Below are 24,987 nucleotides of genomic sequence, written 5' to 3'. Positions count from 1 at the left end.
GTCTCTACGTCACTCTGCCGTCCAAATATAGTCACTTCCGTTTATTGGTTACAAAAATGGCAAGATGGCGACGGCCATAATCCAAGATGGCGACGGCCAAGACGGAAAACACAAGGCTTCAAAACGGTAGTCCACAAACCAATGGGTGACGTCACGATGACAACATCCACTTCTTATATACAGTCTATGGTTTCACTAGAGTTGGCAATGAGTGGCTAAAATGGCCAAAGGAATTTAGACCGCAGGTCTTCTTAATTGAAAAGATAGTTTGAATTAATCTGTATTTCATCATGTATTTTAATGACTAAAAAGAGACTGGTTAATTAGATGGACTGGGATGAAATTGACACCTTGTTTTTTTTAAACTTTATTATAACTTTTAGTATAATCCTGTGTATTTCTATATTTGCTACGGATCAGCTGCTGTGTAAAGTTGAGAGTAATGTCTAAATAGCATTAAACAAAGTAATACATACAACATATGTTGTCATCTCTGTGTTTCATCCTGCTGAGAGTCATATGACACAGTCTTATCCAGCTGTAAATTCTGGTGACCTACTAAGATATGGCTTGTTCATAAAAACAATGAGCAAAAGTGTCGGTGAGTGTCAGACAGAGCCCATCAGCAACTTAACAGCAAACTAACCAGCTGCCCTCTTATTGAGACTTTACACCATGGATATGAATATAATCAGGCAAGACACTGACATTAGTAAGTTTCAGAAATAGGCAAGAGATGTATTTTGCGGAGGCCAAATATTCTCTAGAGGAAATGTTTTTGCCAAATTGTGCTGAAAGACTCAAAAACATTTCGATGTTGCTTAATTGCTTTGTCTACTAAGCAATTTTTTTTACCAGTACACCTCACCTGTTTACATTCTGAGATCTTACTCAACTCCAATGTTACCACAGCTCACTTCTCAAATTCACAGAAGCCACTTCCTCTTTGAACACAACATTCTTTAAAAAACAAAAAAGGCACAAATGCATTTTTTAAAAATGTAGTTGGACCAATCGACCAAATCATACCGTCTACAACCTTTTTACTTATTAACTCTATGACACAATATATAAATCATTTACAGTACAGAAATAATTATCCTTGCGTGGGTATTGAGATACGTGTGCTTAAAGGAACACTTCAGTCTGAGGAAGAGCCTGGTGCTCAAAACGTTACACATCAATACAATCTTTTTCATGGGAGCTACTTGTTGTGCACATCAATCTGTTTAACTCTTAAGGAACACTTCACCCTCAAAATGACCATTTGTATATCAATTACTCATCCTGTGTTGCCTTGAATTCATGAAGAAAACTTAGTTTCTCTCGCATGCCTCTGTGAGGAATGGAAAACACTTCAAACTGGTCTGGATTCGCACGGACAAGTGGCGTCTGCACGAGAGTTGGACTGATTATTTAGAAGTGTTTAAAACAATGAGGTTTTACTGAAGATGCATGTATTTGGGAAGTACTGAGCATTCAATAAAAGGCACTTGGATTATACTACACGAGTTGTGTGAGAGTTTGGAGACGTGTGTTTCGATATAGTTTTGCTGTTATTAAACTTAGGCCCAATTTACTTCAATTCATTAGGACTTCATCAAGATCTCTTTGCCATGGAGGGATGTGAGAAAAACTACGTTTTGTTTAAGAATTCAAGGTAACGCAGGGTGAGTAACTGATATACAAACGGTCATTTTGTTAGTTAAGTTAGTATTACAGCATCAAATCAAGTCTTTAATCAAACACGTTCTCTCACTTATGACTTATGAGGGCGTACTTCCTCTGCTGCTTCTGCAAGCCAAAGGTTAAGGATGTGGGCAGACTTGCAGCCTTTACTTCCTTAGCTCACACTGATTCATCAGCCTTAATCATGCCTCTGCTGTGATTCTCAGCAGCCTAGAGTTGTTCCGCTGACCCTGCACTAGCATACAAAGACAGCAGCCATAACTATGTCATCTCCACTTGTCAGTGTAGGTAGCGGAGGGAAAAATAATTGCTGCCTGGATTATTTGAACATAACGTTTTCAGTTTTACAGTCTTCTCCCACATGAAAGATGAATAAATGGTCGCACAAAGTCTCCCTTAATCCAACAGTGGGAAGGTTTGGTGAGAGGGGGTTTTGGAATCTATTGGATCATCCGACAAGCAGTTATGAAGAATCATATTAGCAAGTTTAGGCGCCATTGAGCCGTCTGTGGCTGACCACTGCCTGTAGTTTTTGTGCTGTGGTTGTACCATTGGCTGTAGCACAACCAATTTAGAGTCGCCAATTAACCTAAACTGGATGGTTTGGCTTTGACTGTGGAAGTATGCACATGCAGGTACGGGAAGACATTAAAAGTCCCACATTGTAAAAAGTGAGATTTTCATGTCTTTTTTATTATTACGCTGGTCTAACTGCTATATTAAGACTGTGAAAGCGATAGGAAGTCCGAGGAGAATTTAAGATCGAGGGTGAATATAGGTATATTTAGAAAGACCGTATGACAAAAACAATTTTGTTTTTTTAAATACGAAAGCATGTAAACATATTCTAGTAGAAACAATAAATACAAGCATGAACATGGAATTGACTGGTACGAGGGGATAACAGGCAATGCATTCAAAGGTCTTTGTCCGTGCAGTTCTTTCAAGGTTGACTTGGCATGTGGTGCCCTCAGCCTTCTGGGTTTGTTTTCCTAGTCCAACTGCTCTCTTGTTGTTGACTATCAGCCTCCCTTCAGTCCCTTTTTCAAAACACATTAGTATCGCTTAGTTGTGTGTGCTGAGAAGTATTCTAGATTGTAACCTAAAGAGTAACTGATTCATTCTTGAGAAGGTCCGGCATTTCACATAAAAGACAGAAAGTCAGCATTATGAAAACTTCTTTCTCGTAATTATTACACAATTCTTCCTCTAGTCAAGTTGAAACGGACAAGAACGAACCAAACGGCAACTGCAATGTTCTCTACAATCCGTGTGAATCATGCGTATCTGCTCCAACCGCAATTTGTATCACATCTGCTTCCTCTCTTTACATATGGTGTCAAAAACCATAGACGTCACATTCATTGTATTCAGGAATGTAAAATAAATGAAGGAATACTACTGTAGATGATATATAAGTGGAGTAACTGGTGGTTACCTTAATAGCTTGTACTGTATGTAAAGATAAATGACAACCATCACCATCACAAATCGAAAAGAAATGTTTTGCTCTGGTCTACGTGTTTGCTATGTGCGTAGACTGGCCATCACTGAAGAGGTCAGTTACTGGAGCATGCTACCCGCACTTCCTGTTTCTCACATTGTCTGTTGTTTATTAAGCAATGGCAAATGACACTTCCACGTACTAACGTCTTCTTGGCATGTGTATGACAATGAAACAGCCAAATGTGCAAATATTAGCGTTTGGGTTCCGGTTTTAAATAACGGTTATAAGTGAGAAGTCTAACACTCGACCAAAAAAAAAAAAAAAAAAAGTCATGACGACATGACGAGACGGGATGTGTCAATTCTATTAAGGTTGCCTTTCGACAATCATTCACACAGCTCTTACATCCCTTGTGAGAAATGCATGGATAAAGTCTTCAGCTGTGAGACATCTCAGACTGATGCCGACAATGAAGATAACTTGCACAGCCTTTGTGCTCCTCATCCAAACATTACAATGTCTGGCTTCAGATGGTACAGTATTCCAACTTTTAATTTTGAGTTGTTTGTGAGATTGTGGTTTTACTTTTTGTTGTAATATTTTGCAGATACGGGATGTCAAAATACTATTTTCTTTCTGCAATAAACATACAAAGTGCGTATTTCTTTCTTTCTCAACAGATTCACCATTTCAACTAACTAACAAGGACACTGGTTTTTGTTTGGCTAAAACAAACAACAACTGCAATGACATGCGCTGGACAACTGGCGATCGACTTCTGGTCACACAAAGGAAGAAGTGCCTGGGAGCCCAGGGGAAAAGTGTGGGAAGTGAAATAAGCCTCTACGAGTGTGACGAAAAGAGCGACCTCCAGAAGTGGGAATGCAAGAACGGAACAGTGCTCGCCCTCAAAGACCAAGAGCTTTACATTGAGCTCACTGCGGATACCACAGCAGTTCTCTCCAAAACAATAGGGCCCAATAACCACATCACAATTTCAGGGACATCCAACGGTGCTTGTGCAAGAACATACAGAGGTACAGTATAAAACAGTGTTGTTTTGAAGGACTTGCACCGTTCATACTAAATCATAACCATTGTCGTTGAATTTCAAGCACAAAAATAGAATGACGATGGCAAATTTAGAGATTATGTTTTAAGGGAGATGATGAAGTTGTGTTGGGTTAAATCACTCACTGCAGGTACAAATGTTCTGCAACTAATCTTTGCTTTGTCCTCATCACCTCTTAGAACTCTATGCAATTGGTGGAAATGCTGCTGGACTGCCATGCATGTTTCCCTTCCAGTACAAAGACCAGTGGTACTCGGACTGCACTACGGTTGACTCTTCAGAAAAGTATCTTTGGTGTTCGGTTGAGACAAAATATCAAAATGAACGCTGGGGATACTGTCCAAGTACTTGTGAGTACTACCTGTGAAAATGTACTTTTAACACTGCAGTGGGATCGGGCCATATTTACAATGCTAGTGTATACCGATTGAAAATAAGTGAGTCATGAAAGCTTTTAGGAGCCAGTGTTGCAAACGTCACTCTTTACATAAACAAGACTTTCTTTTGAATGAACGTTAAAAAGACAATCAAAAGTCGAGCTATACTTAACAGACGACAACTAGCCTAACTGGAAATTGACTTTGATTATTTTTCAAGCTGCACATTAACTGAGACATATTACTCTTCATGGGAGAGGAGTTAATGTCTGCCCTAATAGTTGCTATATTTGAAAACAAAAAAGATATTTGCTGGAAAGGTCTTACAAGTTGCAAAATCTAGTGAGAAAATGACCAAGTTGGAACACTGTCACGAGGTGTATGGCGTAATTAATTCTCACAGCACCTACAGGCATCATTTCATGTAGGGCCTACCCCCACTGCGAAGTCAGGTCCACCCCCATCATTTAATGAAGACAAACAAATATACAGCCTTAGCAATAAAGTGTTATACTTTGAAGCAAACATAACATTTCCATATTTTGTATGTTCACAGCCAAAGAAGGCTGGACTGTACACCCAACAACCGGAGCGTATTACCAGCTGAACACACAGTCGGCTCTGATGTGGTCTCAGGCTGAAGAAAGCTGCAAACAGCAGGGTGCCTCCCTGCTCAGCATCACCGATCCTCACCAGCAGGCTTACGTCACCGGTAAGGTGACACTGACTGTAATGAAAGCTGTGATAAAGAGAGGATTTGGGCACATACACTAATGATGTGCTATTTGTTTTTCCATTAATGGATTTGATTTATAATAGCACTCTTCATTAAGAAGAAACTATTGTGTTGTCAAAATAGTTAGGAACTTTGAGCCTTACTAACAATTAATGACATAGGGACAGACTAATTATTGTGTCATTTTTGTTTACCATTACCCCAAACAGCACTACTAGGTACAGGGGGCAATAAGCTTTGGACTGGGCTGATCCTGGATCCAGAACATGGCTGGATATGGTCCAATGCGAGGCCTTACCGCTACCTGAAATGGGACTCAGGTAGTTCTTTCCTTTTTTCCCAATTCTGTTATGTTAAGGTGGTGATATATCAAAACATATTAGAAGAAAAATATTTATTTAAAAAAGCAGAATCCAGTGTAGTACAAGCTGTACAAAAACTGGAAAAGTAAAGATGCCACTTTGGGGTTTTACAGGGTGTTATGTGCAAGAATATAACAGACACATCTGAGAGCTGATATGAGGCTGTTTGCAAAACCAACAATGACAAGTATAACCATTATCTTCTTTAAGGACATCCCCTTCCTAATCCGGGACACAACTGTGTAATTGTTGATCCTGCTGTGCAGTACTCCTGGCAAAGTTCACCTTGCAGCAAGAAACTTGGGTACATCTGCTACAGTGAAGTGGCCGAAACACTGCCTGCAGAAGGTAAAGAAAAAGGTGTATTCTATTCGACTGTACACATCCCCTCGGAACAGTATAGCTACACTGTATACTGTATCTGTCACTCAGTCCGTATTTCTTTGTTCTTTTCACGATCAGCTGGTGTGACAGGATTTTGTTCAAGAACTTGGATTCCCTACAATGGACACTGCTTCCACCTTAATCGTACTCAGAAAACATGGTCTGATGCTCAGAGAGAGTGTCGTAATGAAGGAGGGGACCTGGTCAGCATCAGAAATGTGGAGGAACAAAGCTTCGTCATCGCTCAACTTGGATATGGTACGTCAAAATAAAAATAATTTAAAAAAACACCTAAGAGAATGTACAATCAACAATCATTCATTGTCATGTGCTGAGATGAAGATGACAGATCCTCACACGTTTTTTTTTCATAATCAGTTCAGTTATAGAATATGGTCTAAACAGCTGGCTTCCCAATAAATGCAGAAAATGCTAATGGTGCTAACAGCACAAACCGCAACAGTGCTAACAGTGTTGGCTTGAGGGTGAATAGGGGGTTGGGTGGCCAGGCAGCGTGAATGAGGCGAATGACGCGACGTGAATGAGCATGACGCTTTGTCGCGAAAGCCTATCAGCGTTGAGATTCTCCTCCTGTCATCCTTACAAATCTACATCATTGTGTAGTTATTTTTGGCATCATTTCTATCCGTTTACTGCAATTAAATCACAGCAAATATGTTTATTTTGGGTTCATACAGCTGTAGCAAACCAGCCGACGTGTGGCTTGCTAGATATAATGAATACAGCTCAGCGACATTCGAATGATCCCACGATCAAACTCCCATGTAACGCAATGGACACAGTATAAGCCTCACGAGACTAGCCAGCTGGTAGCCAAACAGGTGAAGAATGGGTCAGTAATAGCAGAGCATGAATGAACCAGTCAAGAAGGACATTTAATTAAAAACAAATTATTCCCTGAGCAGGGTTTCCACTCTTTTCTAAAGTTCATTTTCCAGGACATTTTCTGTGATGATTTAGCTGGTATGACAGACAGGGATCGTGCCGGCTGTACACCAATGAATTCCTTTGTTTTTATGAATTACAATTAAACACTGCTGCCTAAACACCAATAACACAAACAGTAGCCTACAATTTTGCCTTCTGACAAATCTTGACTGAACTTTAAATAGCCTATTTAAATGTACGATTCAAAGTAACAGTTGAGTTTGCTAGAACTGCCACTGACGCTTGATAGTTAAGTGCCTTTACTATTAATAATGGCCAATTTAACTAAGCAATATCACACCCATAATGGGGCCACCGCAATACAAAAAGTAACAAAAGTTAAACATTTCATGTCATGTTGTCCATTTTATATTAACAATGAAGCTTTGCATTTGAAGAGACAATGCTAGCAAAGTAAAAAGGTACAGCTAGCCGGTGTTTGACTCACATACAGTCGGCTTCCATACATTGTTAGGGCCCCTGCTTCCCATTCATTATGTTCCAACTCTCTCAACAATGCCCAAAACACATTTAAAACCATTGCTCCAAGCCAGAGTAGAATTACAAACCTTAAACATTTCGGCAAATCAAGCTAGCTTTGTCAAACCTCAGCAACCGAACCAAACAACCAATTAAATTTTACTCAACCTTTTTGAATCAAGTTTGGAAGAAAGCATCGTTGTGCCGTCCAGCCTGCATGTGCTGCCATGTGGAGGTGTGCTCACAGCGTTTCAACATAACAGAAAGCAGCCTAGTCAGAATACTCTCGTCCATGATTGCCATTTAAACGTTTGTATGATCCTGAACATAACCTGAATCTCCCTTTCAGATAGCAATGTTCACCATTTTGGAAAACTCTGATAGATAGATGGCTAAAGGATAATAGGAGAATGTTGAAATCATTTTCCAGGACATTTAACTTTTTCTCTCATTTTCAATGTGTTTTCATTGACTGGAAAATGTGTCAGCAGTTTTACTGGATTCACAGGATTCATGGGAACCCTCATTAAGTTAATTGCATATAGTTTAGGAAAGATCATTTATATTGTCCATCTCTGCAGCATCCACTGATGAGCTTTGGATTGGACTGAATGACAGAAAGACAGAGGGGCTGTTTGACTGGATTGACCACTCTACTGTCAGTTTCACTAGCTGGGAATTCGGGAAACCTGCTGCCTCCATTGATATAAGGGACTGTGTTCTCATTAGGGGAGAGGTAAGAAACAGCATGTGGGTGTGGTGCGCATATCCTCTTTGTGTTTATCTGCATAACATTCACTTGAGAAGGCGGTATCTAATCATGCTCTTTAATGCGATTCATCAGGCAGCGAAAAAGCTAATTTTGCAGCTAGATGTCACAGTGAACTTAATTGTACATGTGTTAAATTACATTGTCAATATATATTATGTCTGTATCTACAGTATAATGTGAAATTTGTGTAGTTTTAAGACTTTGGCGAGTTTATTGACATTTGATTTACCTGTGCATTGACTGTAGTATCTTCCAGTACCTGCAGTCTCCACGTAAACATTTAACGGTACTTTGTTGCAGAATGGGAACTGGGCTGACCGTGTGTGTGAGGAGAAACATGGCTCCCTTTGTATGAAGATGAGTTCCTCTAAACCCACTGGAGATGAAGTGCAGCAGGATGTAGGCTGCAAAACTGTGTGTTAAGTTTATTTATTTTTTCATCGACTTAACTGTTCACCTTTGTTCATGAAACGATCACTAAAGTTGAACTTTGGTGTAGTGCCTGAACTTCAACTTAACTCTGTAATCTCCCAAAGCTCAACAGATCTTTTTAGCCTTTTTCTTGGCCTTTTTTTTTTGCATTTTGGTTGTTTCTAGCACAGCAAAGATCAGATAAACTCCCAATACTTTACCTGCATAGCTCCACAAAAGCAATACGACAAGACAGAAAAAAAGACCAAAACAAACAACTAAAAGGCAACTGAATATTACACTTACATTTACAGGTGGGCAGAAACCCAGCTTCAAATGAATGCTAATGTTCCTACTTACTATGTTATATATATATAAACATAACAATAATATGTAGGGGCTGTGTGTGTTTTACCATGTTGTAGAGTTGCCCAAGTGGTCAAAAAAGGTTTGTTTAAAATCCATAACTTTATAATACTTTATACTGCTTTTATGCCAAGTTTAAATGTATAATGTTTGTGGTTGTAGTGATTATAGAATCTTTTTTTTTTCTGATATGGCATATGTTTGAACATTTATTGAAAAATTAGACAGCCATGGTAAAAGTTGGCAGGGTGTGTTGCTCTTTGCTTTTTTCCCCCACTAAAAATGGGCCAACTACATGAATTGTGAAAAATCATATGGTCATAAAATGATCTTTCTTCACTTTTTTTTCCCCAACAATCGAGGGGTGGAAAAGACATGGTTCTTACTGCTACTTCATAGGGGTACAGACCAAAACCTTTGATGAAGCCAAAGATGACTGCAAGAGCTCAGAGTCTTACTTAGCTGATGTTTCAAATGGGTAAGAACATATATTTTTAAGTGTCTTGAGCAACACTACATTTCATGAGCCCAAATACATTGACATTTACGGACAGAAATGGAAAAAAGAGATCCCAAGCTCCTAATTGTGTAAATATTTCCAGGGTGGACAATGCCTTCCTTATCAGCTTGGTGGGTTTGAGACCAGAGAAATACTTCTGGTTAGGCCTCTCGAATCAGAAGAACATTGATCAATTTGTGTGGACAAACAGAGATTCAGTGAGGTTTACTCACTGGAACGCTGAAATGCCAGGTACGGAGAAAAGTTCAACTCCATCTGTAAGTTTTGTCCAAAAGTGGCATCACAATTGACTTTTCACCATTCCTCCCACGACAATGCAAGGTCACCGACAGGGCTGTGTTGCCATGACAACTGGTGTTTTTGCTGGCCTCTGGGATCTGCTGCCCTGCACCAACAAGGAGAAATACATCTGCAAACACCTGGCCGAGGGGGCCGCTTTAACTCCTGCACCACCCAGTCTTCCCCCTACCACGTGTGCATATGACTGGAATAGCATTGGACAATACTGCTTCAAGGTGAGCCATGTCTGTAAAAAAAGTTTTTTGTTTTGAGTTAGGCTTCAGTCTTGGGCAGTATAACAAGATTATCGTTTAAATGATATTGATTGGCCACGATAATTGTCTTCACGTATCCACAATAAGAAAAAGATATTCAATTATGCAACGGCAGTCAGAGATTTTGCGCTATATTCAGTCTCTGTCTTCCTTTTGTTATCTTGCTTTTTCTATGCTTCACCACATTGTTAAAAAAAGTAACAAAATGCTATCTTAAATCTAATGTAATTACAAAGGCTGATTGGTGTCTTCTTGGTTGTTTTTTATAGATGCATTTGCCTACTCCAAAAATCCCAAATAGCCCACAAAGAAATAAATCTGCTATTTTCAGAGAGATAGCACTGTTTGTTGTGTGTAGAGCAGGGGGAACTAATAGGGGGAACGCGGTCCGGACCTGGACCTGCAACCGATAGATAATTGAGAATCATTACATTTTGGTACACTTTACGGCACTCGTTCAGCGGCCCAGGAAATGCACCGACCAATTGCATGCGTTGTAAATTGCATCACGTAATCCGACTGACCCAGTGAAATATGTGTATTCCGATAAGCATCGCGGCTTGAGTGAGTTACAGACAGATGGGGGAGACTGGACGAGAGGCCAAACAGTCGGAATGTACGTTAGTCAGAGAAGTTATTTAACATGGAAAGGTGGACAACGAGACCAAAGCCTTCAACCAACTATGGACAGACTCTTATATGTAAGGATATAAGGATAATTCAGTTACAGTATATTCATTCATTCAGTTTTTCAAAAGCTTAATGTAATGTTTTTTATTTTTAAATGCAGCCCTTATTGTAATTGAAATGAGAGAAGAACACTTTATTATTTGAGAATGTATTATTTATAATTCATCCAGATGATAAATTGTTGAGATATTATTCAATTGAGCTTTCTGTATTTTATTTGACAGTCAGTTGTTGACTACATACAGACGTTAATACAACTGCTAGGCTACTTGAGTAATTATGGCACAAAATCATAGCGCAAGTTAGACATTATTGCGATGTTCCGGTTCTTTGCATGAAGATTTTTTCTCTAAATGGACCTTATTGAACATTAATTGAATACCCCTGATGTAGAGGGTGTGTGTGTGTGTGTGTGTGTGTGTGTGTGTGTGTGTGTAAGAGCGGCACTGTGACTTATAAAGGCACAAATACAAAGAATGCAAAGACATTAAAATACAGTTTGCTTGTTGAAAGTCACACTACCAAATCATGTTGATCCTCTTTGTCTTGTGGTCAAGCTGTTTATGCAATCATCCTCAACAAAGAGGACCTGGTATGAGGCCAGAGATTTCTGCAAGGCCATTGGAGGAGACCTGGCCAGCATCCACAGTGCTGAAGCGCTACAAAAGCTAGCAGTCCGGTACAGTATAACTGGTCACATAACAAAATTAAGAAAATACAAAACAGAGTTGCAGCAGAAGATGAAGGTTGGCCAGCAGAGCATGAGACAGGGCTTCAACAGGTTTTACATATATCATCAATACAACAACCATATAATGTAATCGTTGTCCGTCATAGCTCCGGAAGTGCCTGGATTGGGCTAAGTGCTCCTGACTCAGTCACCGGTTATGTATGGAGCGATGGATCCCCAGTGAGTTAATGGTTTTCTACTAAATAAAACTTGAAATGAGTTAGCATTTTTGCACTTCCTGTTCCCTCGTTCCAAAGTCAATATTTTTTTTTAGAATGGGATTTGGATAGATGGCTGAAATAAGTTCTGTGGTTAACACAAGCTTAAGATATTTAACATTATGTCCTACGATATAAAATACGTCAAAACTTGCAGCTCTTACTTCTCTTAAAAAAGGCATGTGCTAACAAAAACGTGTAAGTATCATATATCTGTTTGCCACAGAGCAACAATTTTTAAATCCAATGCAAAAATCCTATTGGCTTTTTGTCGAGGGAATCAGTGCGACGCTAACTACAAAAATACAACATCCCTGTAGCACTTTATAAAATTATAAATAAAAATGTTTGTTCACAGCTGCAGTTCCAACACTGGGAAGATGGAGAGCCAAACAATAAAAACAATGTGGAATCTTGCACCCAATTCAAGATGTCTGAGTCGCGGAGCAGTGGGTCTTGGAACGATGTGCACTGTGAAACATACAATAATTGGCTGTGCCAGATTCGTACAGGTAAAATGAGGGAATGAAAACTTTTCTCAAAAACTTTTTTAAGACCATCTCACTCTTTTGTAACCTTTGTTGAAGGTTAATCATGCAAGCTTGACCTTCCAACAATATCTTCCTCAAATGTATTTAGGTCAGCGCTGTCTACCATCACTCCAGAGCTCATTTGAGTATCATTTCACATTATTTATTTCCTAACAGGAGTGACTCCAAAACCGCCTCCAGACTCCATTCCTGGTAAGTGGGCCATTATTTCAATGCAACCACATAGAAAATATAAGAAATACTCTTTTAGACCAAACCTTATTTGCTATTGTATGCTTCAAATTTGCTGCTGCTGTTCCTGGGTTAATGCTGTTGTGGGTTAATCCTCCTTAGTATTTGTGTCTACATATGTTTACATTTTAACATCAAACTTCATACTCCAAGAACACGCCATGCTAGCGCTGTGAGGCTGTACTAAATACTAACATCAGAATGCAAACATGTCATGAGAACATGCAGCTAATTTCATGGAAAGCCTAATAGTTGCTGAGATATTTTACTCAAAGCCACAATGGTGAGCCTCATGGTGGTACAAGAGGAAATGTCTGGAGATCCCCAAAGTCAATAGGAAGGTTTGTTACAATCCACAAAGTAGAAACAGAGATATTTCACTGGACAAGTGAAAACGTTGACCTGCCGGTGGCATTGGATGACCAAAGTCAATTCAAACTTTGGGAACCATGAATGTCTTTTCAATCCATAGAGCCATGCTGCTTGCATGGCCAGAAAAGCAACAGAAATCTGAACCTGCATATGTACTGTATTACATTACATATTTCTGACATGTTTTCAGGCATCAATAGGACCTCAGACGGGTGGCTAGAATGGAATGGGGCTCAGTATTACATTAACAGTAACTCGATAGCCATGGAAGAAGCTCGTGCCTTCTGCCGACGGAGGCATAGTGACTTGGTAGTTATCAACAGTGAAGCTGAAAGTGTCTTTTTATGGAAACAGGTGAGGAGTGACATTTATTCTTCATTACCGACATTTCTCATTGGCCATGGCATTTAAGCTCAGAACTATAATGTAGGTCCTGCTCCACTGTGTGCCTCTGTCTGTTTGTGTGCAGGTGTCCAAAAGTTATGGGTCTTACTGGATAGGTTTGAACGTAGATCTTGATAAAACATATAGGTGAGTATCACTTAATTATTAATTAATGGATTAAATAAAATGAGAAAATTAGTTGAATGAAAATATAAAACTATGGGACATGTAGATGATGTTAATAATGGGTTGTGCTGTATGTAATGTAGGACCATTTTTAAATAGGCCTAGTTAAGGGAACGGAACACATTCACGGTTCGGTTTATACGTTGGTTTTTGGGTCACTGTTCGGAAAGTTTTTGGTACAATAGGAAAAACAAGGAACATAAGCATAAAAAACATTGTATTTAATATATTTTGAAAATTCAACAGTTAGTCATTGGAAATAATAATTACTTTAACAGTTAAGGCACTCACTGGGATATTGTAAATAAAAAATAATAATAATGTAGTAATGTAAATGTCACTCATTGTCCCCCCCGGTAATAAATCCGTTTTCGTTTTGTTTTGATAATTGACACATTCAGGTGTAAATTAAATGTTTTAAGTGTAAACCTGCAGTGCCCCAGATAGTCCTGTGGGTTTGCCATTATCTGCCAACCTCTTTCCCATGACACATACTCAAAATAAGAATCGGCATAAGATGGTAAGAGTTAATATCAAAGTAGCTATCAATACAGCTTTACTTAGAAAGCAGCTAAATTATTTATTCTGGTGGATTTTACTGCCTGGAATTTAAAAAAAGGCTTATTCTAAATTTTTCAATGCAAGAATTTATAATATAAAAAAAATAAAATGCAAGATTGACAAAATATATTTGCTGGAATAAGGATCGTGCCATGTGGTTTGCCCCACTCTTCCTTACTGCTTAAAATTTAATTTACCTTTCTTTTAGTGTCTGCTTTAACCATCATGGAAAACGAGATGCAAATTATAAAGTGCTGACTCAAGAGCGCCTGCCCGTAATCCATAACATAGAATGTCTGACACCTGGATATTGTAAATGTCATAATGCCCGACAATAATATTGCTGGTCTGTAACATTGTTTTTTACGGAAAAACAATATGGAAAAGAAAGTAAGAGTGTGCCATGGATGTGTGTGGATGTGTGATTTTTAACTGATTTTATTGTGTTCCAAAAAGTTGGATGGATGGTTCTTCCGTGGTGTTTCAAAGGTGGGATGAAAATCAACCTTTATTCCAACACAATGATGAGAATTGTGCTGCCATGACTTCATCTATGGGTGAATAACTTAAAACTAACTAATCTTCACTAGCATACTTTCATATAATGAATTTAACACAGAAATAATCTGAGATTTGATTTTAAATGAAAAAGTGTTTTTTTTCCCCTCATCTATTTTTTTATATTTTGGATTGATTTACAGGGTTCTGGCATGTCTATAATTGTGGAGCTTCGCAAAGGATAATTTGTAAACGTAGTGGCTCACCACATGCCAACGCCACTGTAGCACCAACAGTTCTTCCAACAGGTGGCTGTCCACAAAACTGGAAAAAATTTGGCTCAAAGGTCAGAGGTCACCTGTGTTTGTTATAGTTCGCAGACTGGGGATACAACTGATGTTGATGTCCTCGATCTGACAAAGCATTGATCCGTTTGTGGATAAAACAATAAGCTGCTCTTTTGAGATATCACACAAAGCTGTTTATTTTTCCAATACAGTGTTACAACATAATCAATAACCAGAATGAGACGTGGCATGGAGCGAAGGCACAATGCAAAGCAATGGGAGGAAATCTGGCTTCAATTGTGTCGAGAGAAGTGCAAGGTTTGGTTTATGTTTTGTTTATATATTTTCCAGAAAATGATGAATCCTACAAGTGAATAAAAAAAAAACAGTCATGACAGCAGGCAAATAAGTATTGAACATTTTTCAATTCAGAATTGAGGCGTCATCTGATCGCTATTCTTCATCCTTTATAGAGACCACAGGTCCTGAACAAGACACGGTCAAAGAGGACCTAGAGGAAGTACAATGATCAAACTTCTATATTAATTCTGTTAACAATGAATATTGATCAGAGCACCCTTAGATTTAACCCGTTTTGGTTATATCATTGGTGCTGGGAGGCTTGTTATGCACTTCAGGCACAGCACCGCTGCATGCAAGGCACTCAGTGTAGAAAGCTTTAAAACAATGAAGTCACATACGCTATGTCCATGTTAAAGAAGTGTGACCCTGACACACAAAACAAACTTCATAGCAGGCGTCATCTTGGATTACGGCCGTCGCAATCTTGACTATTTGCAACCAGTGACCGATAGTGACCATATTTGAACTGCGGATGAGTGACTGGTAGCGATCTGTGAATCACAAGGTAGCCCACCATAAAGCATACTGTGCTTTATGGTCTAAATTCAATCCAAATGGGACCGTAATTTACTAAATGGCCATCATGCTGTATTAAGGAAGACTTGAAACTAGCAATTAAGAACATAAACTCATGTTTACAATGTTTACTGAGTTAATAAATCAAGTGAGAAGGAGTCATTTTTTCATAGACTTCCATACAATCTGACTTTTGTATTTGCAACCACAGGAGTCGCCCTTGGAAACACTTCCGCATTTGCTTCACTCTTCAGAAACGCAAAGGCTACATCTAATATCCAACGAAACAAATACTGTTCATGAACATTATGTTTTGCACCTGTGTGACAAGAATTAACTTGTCAGTAAGAAACAATACAAGCTACGCTGTCATTTCTGCTTTCTTCTGTTGTTGTTAAAGTGGACCAACACACTGATCAAGAGCTTTGTAGAAATATTTTGTTCATTTGTAATTATTTAGTTATTATAACTGGGGGAATAAAAAATGGTTAAATGATATGATCAATATGTTTTTCAGTGTTTTTGACTGCTAAATTGGCTGAGGCACCTGCCACAGACCTCTGGATTGGTTTGTATAATAGAAAAGGGGGACAATTTCTTTGGACTGATGGCCGACCAACGCGATACAGAAATTGGGGAAATGATGTAAGTGATTTCGTTTTTTAAATCATAATGATACTACTATAATGAACTACAAATCTTTTTATTTATGTATTTTTTAAATCAGCGTTTTTCCTGAAAATGTGACTCTTTTTCTATAGTTGAGACCAATGAGACCTATGCACCCTGCTCAGGTATAGTATGCTATGTAGTAATGTCAACCAATGAGCAAGCTAGAGTGTGAATGAAGAGAGAGAGCGGCGTTAGCAATAACAAAGCAGTGAATCAGAAAAATGTAATGTTATTTTCTTACTGTTTCACGGTGATTATGTTCTGAAGCACAAATACATTAAAAAAAATTCACATCTCCTCAACTGCACTCCGCATCAGCAAACATTGAAAAACATAAAATCACAATGTAACAACCTGCTGCTTTGTATCCTACCATTGACGATATATAAGAAGTGGATGTAGCCACTGTGACGTCACTCAGGTTTATGGACTCTGGTTTTGAAGCCTTGACTGCGGCATTTTGGCCGTCGACATCTTGGTTGTTGTTTTTTTGCAACCGCGAAGTACCTGAAGTACAACTGAACACTGAATAAGAGATTTTTAGATGACCAAAATGTTAAAATCAACTTTCATGAACTGAAGACTTATTGTGAAAGGGTTCATCGAGTCACCATTGAAGTGTTGCTCAAGTGCCCGTTGATTATAGTTATGTCATTAAATAAGGATGGGAACTGGCTAACGGCATTTCTTAAATGGAATGGAACAGGGTGAAACAAAAACATATAATCGGCTGGCGCTTCAGGATGGTCATTGGAGTGGTGAAAAAAATGTAGACCAGCTCAACTTGGATTTGGAGCTTCATGTCACAGGCTTCCATTGAAAATGACTCATAGTGTGGACACAGCATTAGACGAAAACCCCGGACAACGCTGTGGTAGCGGCCCGTCAATCACAAAGTAGCCACGCCCCAAAGCACACCCTGCTATATCTTCTGTAAACTGAGGTTATGCCTCAAGTACACACAACCTTTATTCAGTGTTCATCAATGATATGCATCAGCATTGTTTGTAATACATGTTTGGGTGTATTGATTAATATTACTGAAACCTTGATTTTCTATTCCAGAGGCACAATAGGAGGTGGCAGAGCATGGATTATGACATGGAGTATGAAAGGTTTCTTATGATGCAACGTCATATGGTACGAGACGAGGTAATACAACTTCACTTGTCTTCACCTCGATTATTGGTTATTTTGTAAAAATATTTATGCATGTCTAATTAAATGAAATTAATATTTAAATCAAGAATGTAGAGGGAATCCTTTTAGAAGTACAGTATACTGTATATAACGCATTGGGTGTCCTGCCATCTCATTGGTTTTGCTCAAGGTGCTGATTAACAGTTACATTAGTGCTGCTTCGTGACTCATCATATTTTGCAAATTTGTAATTTTTTTTGATGGTGAACATGCTCCGAGTCCCCTGGACCTTACTATATGATACTCTTTACCCAATCAACGCTGTGTTTTGTTGGGGTTTAAACAGAAGGATGCGAGGCTTCGGCAGGCTGCAGGGAGATTTCTGCTTCAAGCTTCCTACTGCGAACGCGCATCAGAAAAACGGAACTGGATCCGGTTTCAAAATTAAACAATATTTAATGTACTACACAAAGTTCACTTACAAACGGAACCAACTATCAATAGTAATGTTCTCGAGAACAGAGACCACACGCACGCATCTCACTCACAGGTCTGAATTCAGGTACTGAAAAACGAGAGCGGATGTGGTCTGAGGAATTCTCTCTAGAACAGTCTTTTATGTGTCATAAAACGTGTGACTGATCCTCCATTGATCAGTGATTGGCTCCATTCGGATTCTGTCCCCTCCCTGGATCTATCCTTTAGCGAAACAGCTTTGCTCCTTGAAAAACATATTTTCTTGACTCCACCTCTGGTCAGTTGTCCTCCCCACTGACCACATCCTCCATTTGCTGCATGTCCCATTCAGAATCCCTGTCTGACCCTCAAACTATTCTTAGTGTTTTAATACCTTTAGTGACTATACTTTTACGATTTAATACATTCAATTAGTTAATACACTGTAACATATAATATCTTCTATCAGTAAGAATATTGTAAACATATTGTGACTAACATATTATTATTGTGACACTTCTACTCAACACTAGGGGGGTTATTTAATCGTACTTATAATGTGTTTAATACTGAAATTCTCCACAATTTCACCAGAAAGAATGTGCTGTGATGACTTCCAATCCCACCATTGGACTTGGGAAATGGATAAAAAGGTCCTGCAATGACACCAATGGATATATCTGTCTCCAAAATATTGGTGAGCATATCCTCCGCCGTTTCTCTTGAATGCATTTCCTATGGCCTAGAATGATTCACATTATTATATTACTTTTATCAGATATTCTATATATTCTGTATTTCCCAATTGCAGTGGTGGGCCGTCAGGGCCAGCAAAGCCTTTTCTGCTTTGTCTGTCTCTGCTTTATAATAATTATATATTTTTCCCCTTAGCTTATTATCTCATTGCACAGCTACTGTCTTCTTCAGTCATGCTGCTTCCAGCGCAGCTTGTTTTAAGTAGAGCTTCTATGCAATTTTTCGCCCCTATGCTGTCTCTAAGTAAAAAAATCTGCCTGGAGGCCTTCAGAATTACAAGTGAATCCCTTTGCAGCTTAAGTAAATGGAGACGATATTGTTGATGGTCATAGTCTTCAACCAATCGGATCTTTAGTTTGACATGTTGAGCCTTTCCAGCTTGGTCAGCGGGCTAGCGTGACATGTTGGGCGGTGACAATCCCAATATCTACTGCCTCTGTCGAGCGGACATTTTCAGCCCTCAAACGCATTAAAACGTATTCAAGAAATATAACTGGGAGACTCGACTGTCTTCACTGGCGTCCATGAATCGAGAAAGACCTTTTGTTGTCGGTGATAAAAACACAAGAGATAATAAGGTATAATTCAGGACCCACTTGGCTTTAGACACTATTCCTCAGTGGAGCTTTGACTTGATATTAATGCGTGGATTTTCAATTTGAGAGTAATTCGACCTACAACAGCACCAATACCAAAGTGAGCTTTGTTGTGACTGTTGTTTTGTTATCAAAACTCCCCAATGATCAAAATTAGGATTTCATCAATAACAATTTTAATGCAGGCCTGTTCAAACACGTTTAAAAAAATGGAAAATAATAACTGTAAACTACAGCATCTCCACTGAATTTAAAGAAAAATGAAAAAACTAAATTTGTCTATCTTTTCACCCTAAACAGATCCCTCTTTACCAGAAACCCCTGAACCGACAATGACCGACTATGTCAAAATATTTAATGACTCTATCAAGCTTGTTTCTCAACAAATGAACTGGGATGCAGCCAAAAAGCACTGCGAACGTGATGGTGCCAAACTGGCTAGCCTGCGGAACCAGTGGACACAGACCTATGCTGAGCAGCTGGTTTTGAACGTCGTCAAAGGTCCTGTGTGGATTGGAATGAACAAAATGGAGGTACAGGACAGAAAGCCCCTCAAACTGAAGATCCTCAAAACAATGTGTATTTTTTTTTTTCAAATATAAATATTTATAACAAATAGTCAACTCAATTTATACTATTGGTGGCTTTTATGAAGCTAAATGTGTTCGACACTTTTGTCCATGATGTAGCATACAATCCTGATAAAGCAGCATTGATGTACTTGAGTTTTCAGATTAGAAAACATTTAACATACTTTTCAGTGTTGGAGACCAGCTTATTGTAAGAAAGGGGAAGAAGTTCCCAATTTACGTTAGAAATGACAAAGATTACAGATTTCGTTGAAAAAGAAAAGAAAAAGTATATTATGCTGAATGCAGTTTGATCAATCTTTGCTTTCAGACTGGTGGATATTTCAGATATATTGATGGCTGGCGCCTCACCGCCACCTATTGGGGTAGACGGGAACCAAGCTCGTTCTACTCTTGTGTGTTCGTGGATGTAGAAGGAAAATGGAGCACTGCTGACTGCAATCGGAACATGACCAGTATTTGCATGAAGTCTACAGGTAAGGATCATGTATATTTTAATACATTCTTATTTGGACGCATTCCTGAATCTTACCCTGTAATGTCGACATACATCCTGCCTTTACCCGTTTGGTTACATGGTTACAATCCTTATCATTGTATTCAATTTGATTGAATTGTGTTTGAAAGCATGCACCATACAGTAGTTAGTTGGTTTAACTGGCGTGAATGTATCTCTCATTCACAGATGTGCCACCAACAGAGTCAAGTGCTTTTCCGGGATTTTGCCCCGACGACCCGGAAACATCAAGATACTCGCGCACCAGAAACAGCTGGCTACCATTTAGGGGTTATTGTTACCTCTTTCTCACAGAAAGGATGAAGTGGACAGATGGATCTGCTAACTGTCTAAAACATGGTAAGACCTTTCTATGGACGGACCAATACGGATTCTTAATAACTCAGCTGTGTTTAGCTTCAACTAACCACCTACTGTTTTTTTGTTTGGTTGTTTGTGAAGGTGGAAATCTTGTCAGCATTGAAGATCCTTCCGAGCAAGCATTCATTCGAAGCAATATTTTATCATTTCAAGACACCCAATCGTCATTCTGGATCGGCTTGTACAAAACTCACAACGGTACAGTCACATTGTTTTTATGAAAGATAAGACAAACATTAAACTACATTTTTACTACATTTTAGCATCTTTCAGCTTCTTTTGATTTTATGGGCCCATTGCATCTTTAATTGACCTCAATTCCAGCTGTTTTCAGCAAAAAGGCGCTGATAAACCTGGTTGTGAACATAGTTGAGCAATAAAGGAATACTTCACCGTTGAAATGACAGTTGTATATCAATCACTTACCACGTTCACCTTGAATTCTTGAAGAAAAGTTTTTCTCGCATACCTCCACAGTGAGAATCTGAAAACGGAGTGAATCCTTGATGAATTAAAGTAAATGGAGGCCAGGTTTAACAACAACAAAACTATATCAAAACATCTGTTTAATAACTCATTTACCCAGTCGTATGATCAGTCAACCCGTTCTCTTTCCCGACTCGTCACACTTTATCAGGACGTCTTGGCATCACTTTCTAACGCATTGGGTAGCCCAGCGCAATAAACTGATGCTCCGTGAAGTGAACACATGGTAAACGTTGTGAATTTAAACAGAAAGACTTAAAGAGGTTCAGGAAAAGATCATGATTTGGGTTTAATAAAAATGTGAAACATGTTGGTTTCACAGGGTGAAAGTCCTGTGTTGGCATAATGCATGTGTTTGGGAAGTACGGAGCATACAACTGGATAAATGAGACTTGGATTATACTACACGAGTAGTGTGAGAGTTTGTTATACTCTGATATAGTTTTACTGTTGTTAAACCGGACCTTCAGTTACTTCAATTCATCAAGGATTTACTCCGTTTTCGTGCGTTTTTGGATTCTTTGTTCACTGCGGAAGCATGCGAGAAAAATAACTTTTTCTTCAATACTTGAAGGTCACATGTGAGTAATTGATACACAAATGGACATTTTAAAAGGTTGACGTATTCCTTCAAGCAGCTAAAAAGTAATGTTTCCCCGAGTCAAAACAGGGCTAAAAGGAGACTGAACGTTTTGTTCGGCATACTTGAGGTAGAGAGAAACACATCTACAAATGCTAATGTTGCTCTGCGTTTGCTGTTGGACAACTGTCTGCTAAAGTGTTTCCTCAAAACAACTTTATTGTGGCTTTGGGGTCAGTACACAATCAACATAATATGGGGAATGTTAGGTTATATACGCACATTTGTAAAACTTAAATGTTGCAAAATCTTGTTTCCATTCACATTGAAAAAAACAGATATTAAGTAACAAATTCAAGAAAAGCTTTATCTGTTAAAAAAAAGAAGTAAATACTGGATTTCTATTTGTCCCCAGGCCTCTGGAAGTGGTTGGATAAAGCTACCATGGACTACACCAACTGGAATGAGGATGCATCATCTGACAGCGGTTATGGAACGATTATTACTGCAGATGGGAAATGGTCGACAGCGAACGGGTGGCATGAACGAGGATACGTTTGCAAAACATCTAAAGGTGAGATCATCATGCTGTTTGAATTAAAGTAACAGGAATGTGGAACATATAGTGACAAATCAAAAATACACTCATGAATTGATTTTGATATTTAAGAGTATAATGTAATGATACATGATTTTGTTCATGTTTGTTATCTTTCTAGTATTACGAAGCGCACCACAGACCACTGGTAAGTTACATCTCTATATTTCTCTAATAATAATTATAAATTTGTTCTTCTGGCTCATCCTCTACGTATTGAATCTGTACAGTAAATCCTTCAGTGGCTCCTCAAACCCGTGGCCACAGCATTTTGGCAGTTGTGCTGGTCAGTACAGCGATTGCCATAGGAACAGGCATCGCCTTGTTTCTCTTCAAGAAGTCTGGACGCCGCTTATCGATCCCGCAGAAGTTGTCTACCTTTGACAACCCACTCTTCTTCAACAACGAGCGGTTTGACACCAATAAACTGGTAGAAAATGCAGAGGAGGACAATCCTGGGCCTGTTACAGCCTGTTCAGCAGAATCTACCGGTATTTGATTGAATTCTGTGAAGCTTTACTCAGCTTAAACAGTGAATGTTTTTTATTAGCATTTTGTAGAGTATTTTAGCCCACCGCTTCTCTGACATGAATATTATACTTTTATATCATTTACATTTATCTGCTGGCTGTGCTTGCTGATCATTCAGAGTTTTTACATGTAAAATAAACATTAAACTTTGATTAAATCTGTTGAATTCATGATATATAACTTTTTAAAAGAGAAAAGCTATGTTTACTGAGAGCAAATAAAATAACCAGGAGGAACAGCATAAGGACAACACCATTAGAGTTGTTCACTGCAGGCCCCTTTCAGACATGCATCTCTTTACATACAGGCTTAATCTGATGGCAATTGAACATGTCGCCTGGCTCATGTCTAAATAAATACCCTGATCCATTCTAAGTAACTGTCACAACAGCTATCAAACTATAGCTCAGACTTAAGATTTCCATATCACTTTCAAGAAAGGCAAAAGTCTAAATTAAGCTCCATCAGATTAACATGAATTGCTGAATATCAGACAGAATTGTCAACTTTTGTTACAGTTTCCAGCAGCAACAGGTTAAACACGCACAGAGACAGAAATTAAACGTTCAATTATGTAAAACAATACGTAGTGTTGAAATAATGCCGAGACCAAAAACATTCACAGAAGTGTATGTTCACATCCCATGCATGACTTGCACTCTTACATATGTGCTGCTTGGCATATCAGAAGAGAGCCTGCACGCCCTAAAAGCATGCTGATCACTGGTTGAAGCGATTTACTCTCAACACAGTTTATTAAAGACAAAATACACAGTAGGCAACAATCTTCACTCCTCACAAGCAACCAACAGACCTTCTGCACACGTGCTCCTCGTGCACAGGTCACGCACAGTCAACAGGTGGCTGGAACAAACAATTCATGCAAAAGAGTGAGAAATTCTCAAACTATCCAAAAGACGACAGACTCCGTCCCTGCGACAGTGTCTGCATATTAGAGGCAGTTCATAAAACACAACCGCAACTCGGCCCACGCTGCACAGCACGTAACAGAACAACAACACAGCAGTTTGGTCCATTCACAGTCAGCCGCGGAGACATTTAAGAAAGAACCCAGCGAGCAAGAAGCATTGAAATATCAGAGACAGGCAGACAGGCAGATGGTTTAACTGACTCGCGTTAATTGACGACGGAGTCCATCCCTGTTTAGTTTAGCATTAAATACGTTGTTCACTTACTGTCGTTTGTTATTCTTCACAACTCACCTCAGAGTCTCTTCTTCCAGAGACTTAGCGGTATCCGTTTTCGCAGTGGCGTGACTAATGTTTGTCACAAATAGTTTTAAATATCAAAGGAGGCATTGCCAACCTCACTTCAGTGTCAGACTTTGCTCAGAGTGCATTCCCATCTTGGGCCACACTCACTGGGTTACATGTACCAGCCGTGACCTCCGGGGGGCGCTGTTTCAAACATTTAGAGTTAAGGAAACCCAGTGAGTGTTTAACACGCACTCAACTTCTGTTGTGCTACTCAAGTACAATTCTAAGGTACTTGTACTTTACGTGAGTATTTCCATTTTCTGCTACTTTATACTTAAACTCTACTACATTTAAGAGGGAAAGGTTATAGCCTACTTTTTATACATTACATTTATTTGATCTAAGTTTAATTTAGTAATTACTTTCCAGATTCAGATTATTAATATAAAACTCATCAATAAAATAAATGATGTACCATTATAGATTAAGACTGTATATATCTACAAGCTAATCAGCAGTAGTTTATATCAAATAACACAAATTAGCCACACTTTAGCAGCTGCGACATTAAAGTGGTGTATGCGACACATTAATTCATCAAGCAGCTTTCATGTCAAGGACAAATCCATGGATCTGGAGATTAATGAGTGAGGAAGTGGCTGGAGTGAATCTCCAAAATAAAATGTCAATTAACAGATTCTTTGTTGTACATTTTAATGATTTTAGAATGCATATTTGTCAAAATGAACTCCTGAAAGCTGTACAAAAAAAACAAAACCAAAA

At 38.8% G+C, this 24,987-nt stretch overlaps 1 protein-coding gene across 1 annotated transcript; it reads left to right on the top strand.

Annotated features, from left to right (window-relative positions):
* Positions 1 to 3,567: 3,567 nt before the first annotated feature.
* On the top strand, positions 3,568 to 23,149 carry LOC306788816 (macrophage mannose receptor 1-like). Its single transcript, XM_079284480.1, has 32 exons — positions 3,568 to 3,669; positions 3,817 to 4,173; positions 4,388 to 4,558; positions 5,142 to 5,297; positions 5,531 to 5,641; positions 5,894 to 6,031; positions 6,146 to 6,325; positions 8,077 to 8,231; positions 8,568 to 8,681; positions 9,407 to 9,522; positions 9,647 to 9,795; positions 9,886 to 10,079; positions 11,366 to 11,487; positions 11,646 to 11,718; positions 12,115 to 12,268; positions 12,464 to 12,499; positions 13,101 to 13,264; positions 13,380 to 13,441; positions 14,498 to 14,598; positions 14,743 to 14,885; positions 15,039 to 15,144; positions 16,223 to 16,350; positions 16,467 to 16,499; positions 17,443 to 17,529; positions 18,568 to 18,670; positions 19,626 to 19,858; positions 20,226 to 20,391; positions 20,601 to 20,771; positions 20,874 to 20,990; positions 22,274 to 22,432; positions 22,578 to 22,604; positions 22,687 to 23,149. The coding sequence occupies exons 1-32, from the start codon at positions 3,597 to 3,599 to the stop codon at positions 22,953 to 22,955; spliced, it is 4,368 nt and encodes a 1,455-aa protein (XP_079140606.1). The 5' UTR covers positions 3,568 to 3,596; the 3' UTR covers positions 22,956 to 23,149.
* The last annotated feature ends 1,838 nt before the right edge of the window (positions 23,150 to 24,987 follow it).

This window comes from Melanostigma gelatinosum (genome assembly GCF_949748355.1).
Source record: "Melanostigma gelatinosum genome assembly, chromosome: 15".
Lineage (NCBI taxonomy): Eukaryota > Metazoa > Chordata > Actinopteri > Perciformes > Zoarcidae > Melanostigma > Melanostigma gelatinosum.
This window is presented reverse-complemented; position numbering and strand designations above follow the sequence as displayed.

Bases quoted from the DNA above. Each gene is read 5' to 3' on its own strand.
- LOC306788816 (XM_079284480.1), top strand. From the start codon at position 3,597: ATGCCGACAATGAAGATAACTTGCACAGCCTTTGTGCTCCTCATCCAA. The intron at 10,080-11,365 runs GTGAGCCATGTC...CTTGTGGTCAAG, and splicing joins TTGGACAATACTGCTTCAAG to CTGTTTATGCAATCATCCTC. The intron at 18,671-19,625 runs GTGAGCATATCC...CACCCTAAACAG, and splicing joins TATCTGTCTCCAAAATATTG to ATCCCTCTTTACCAGAAACC.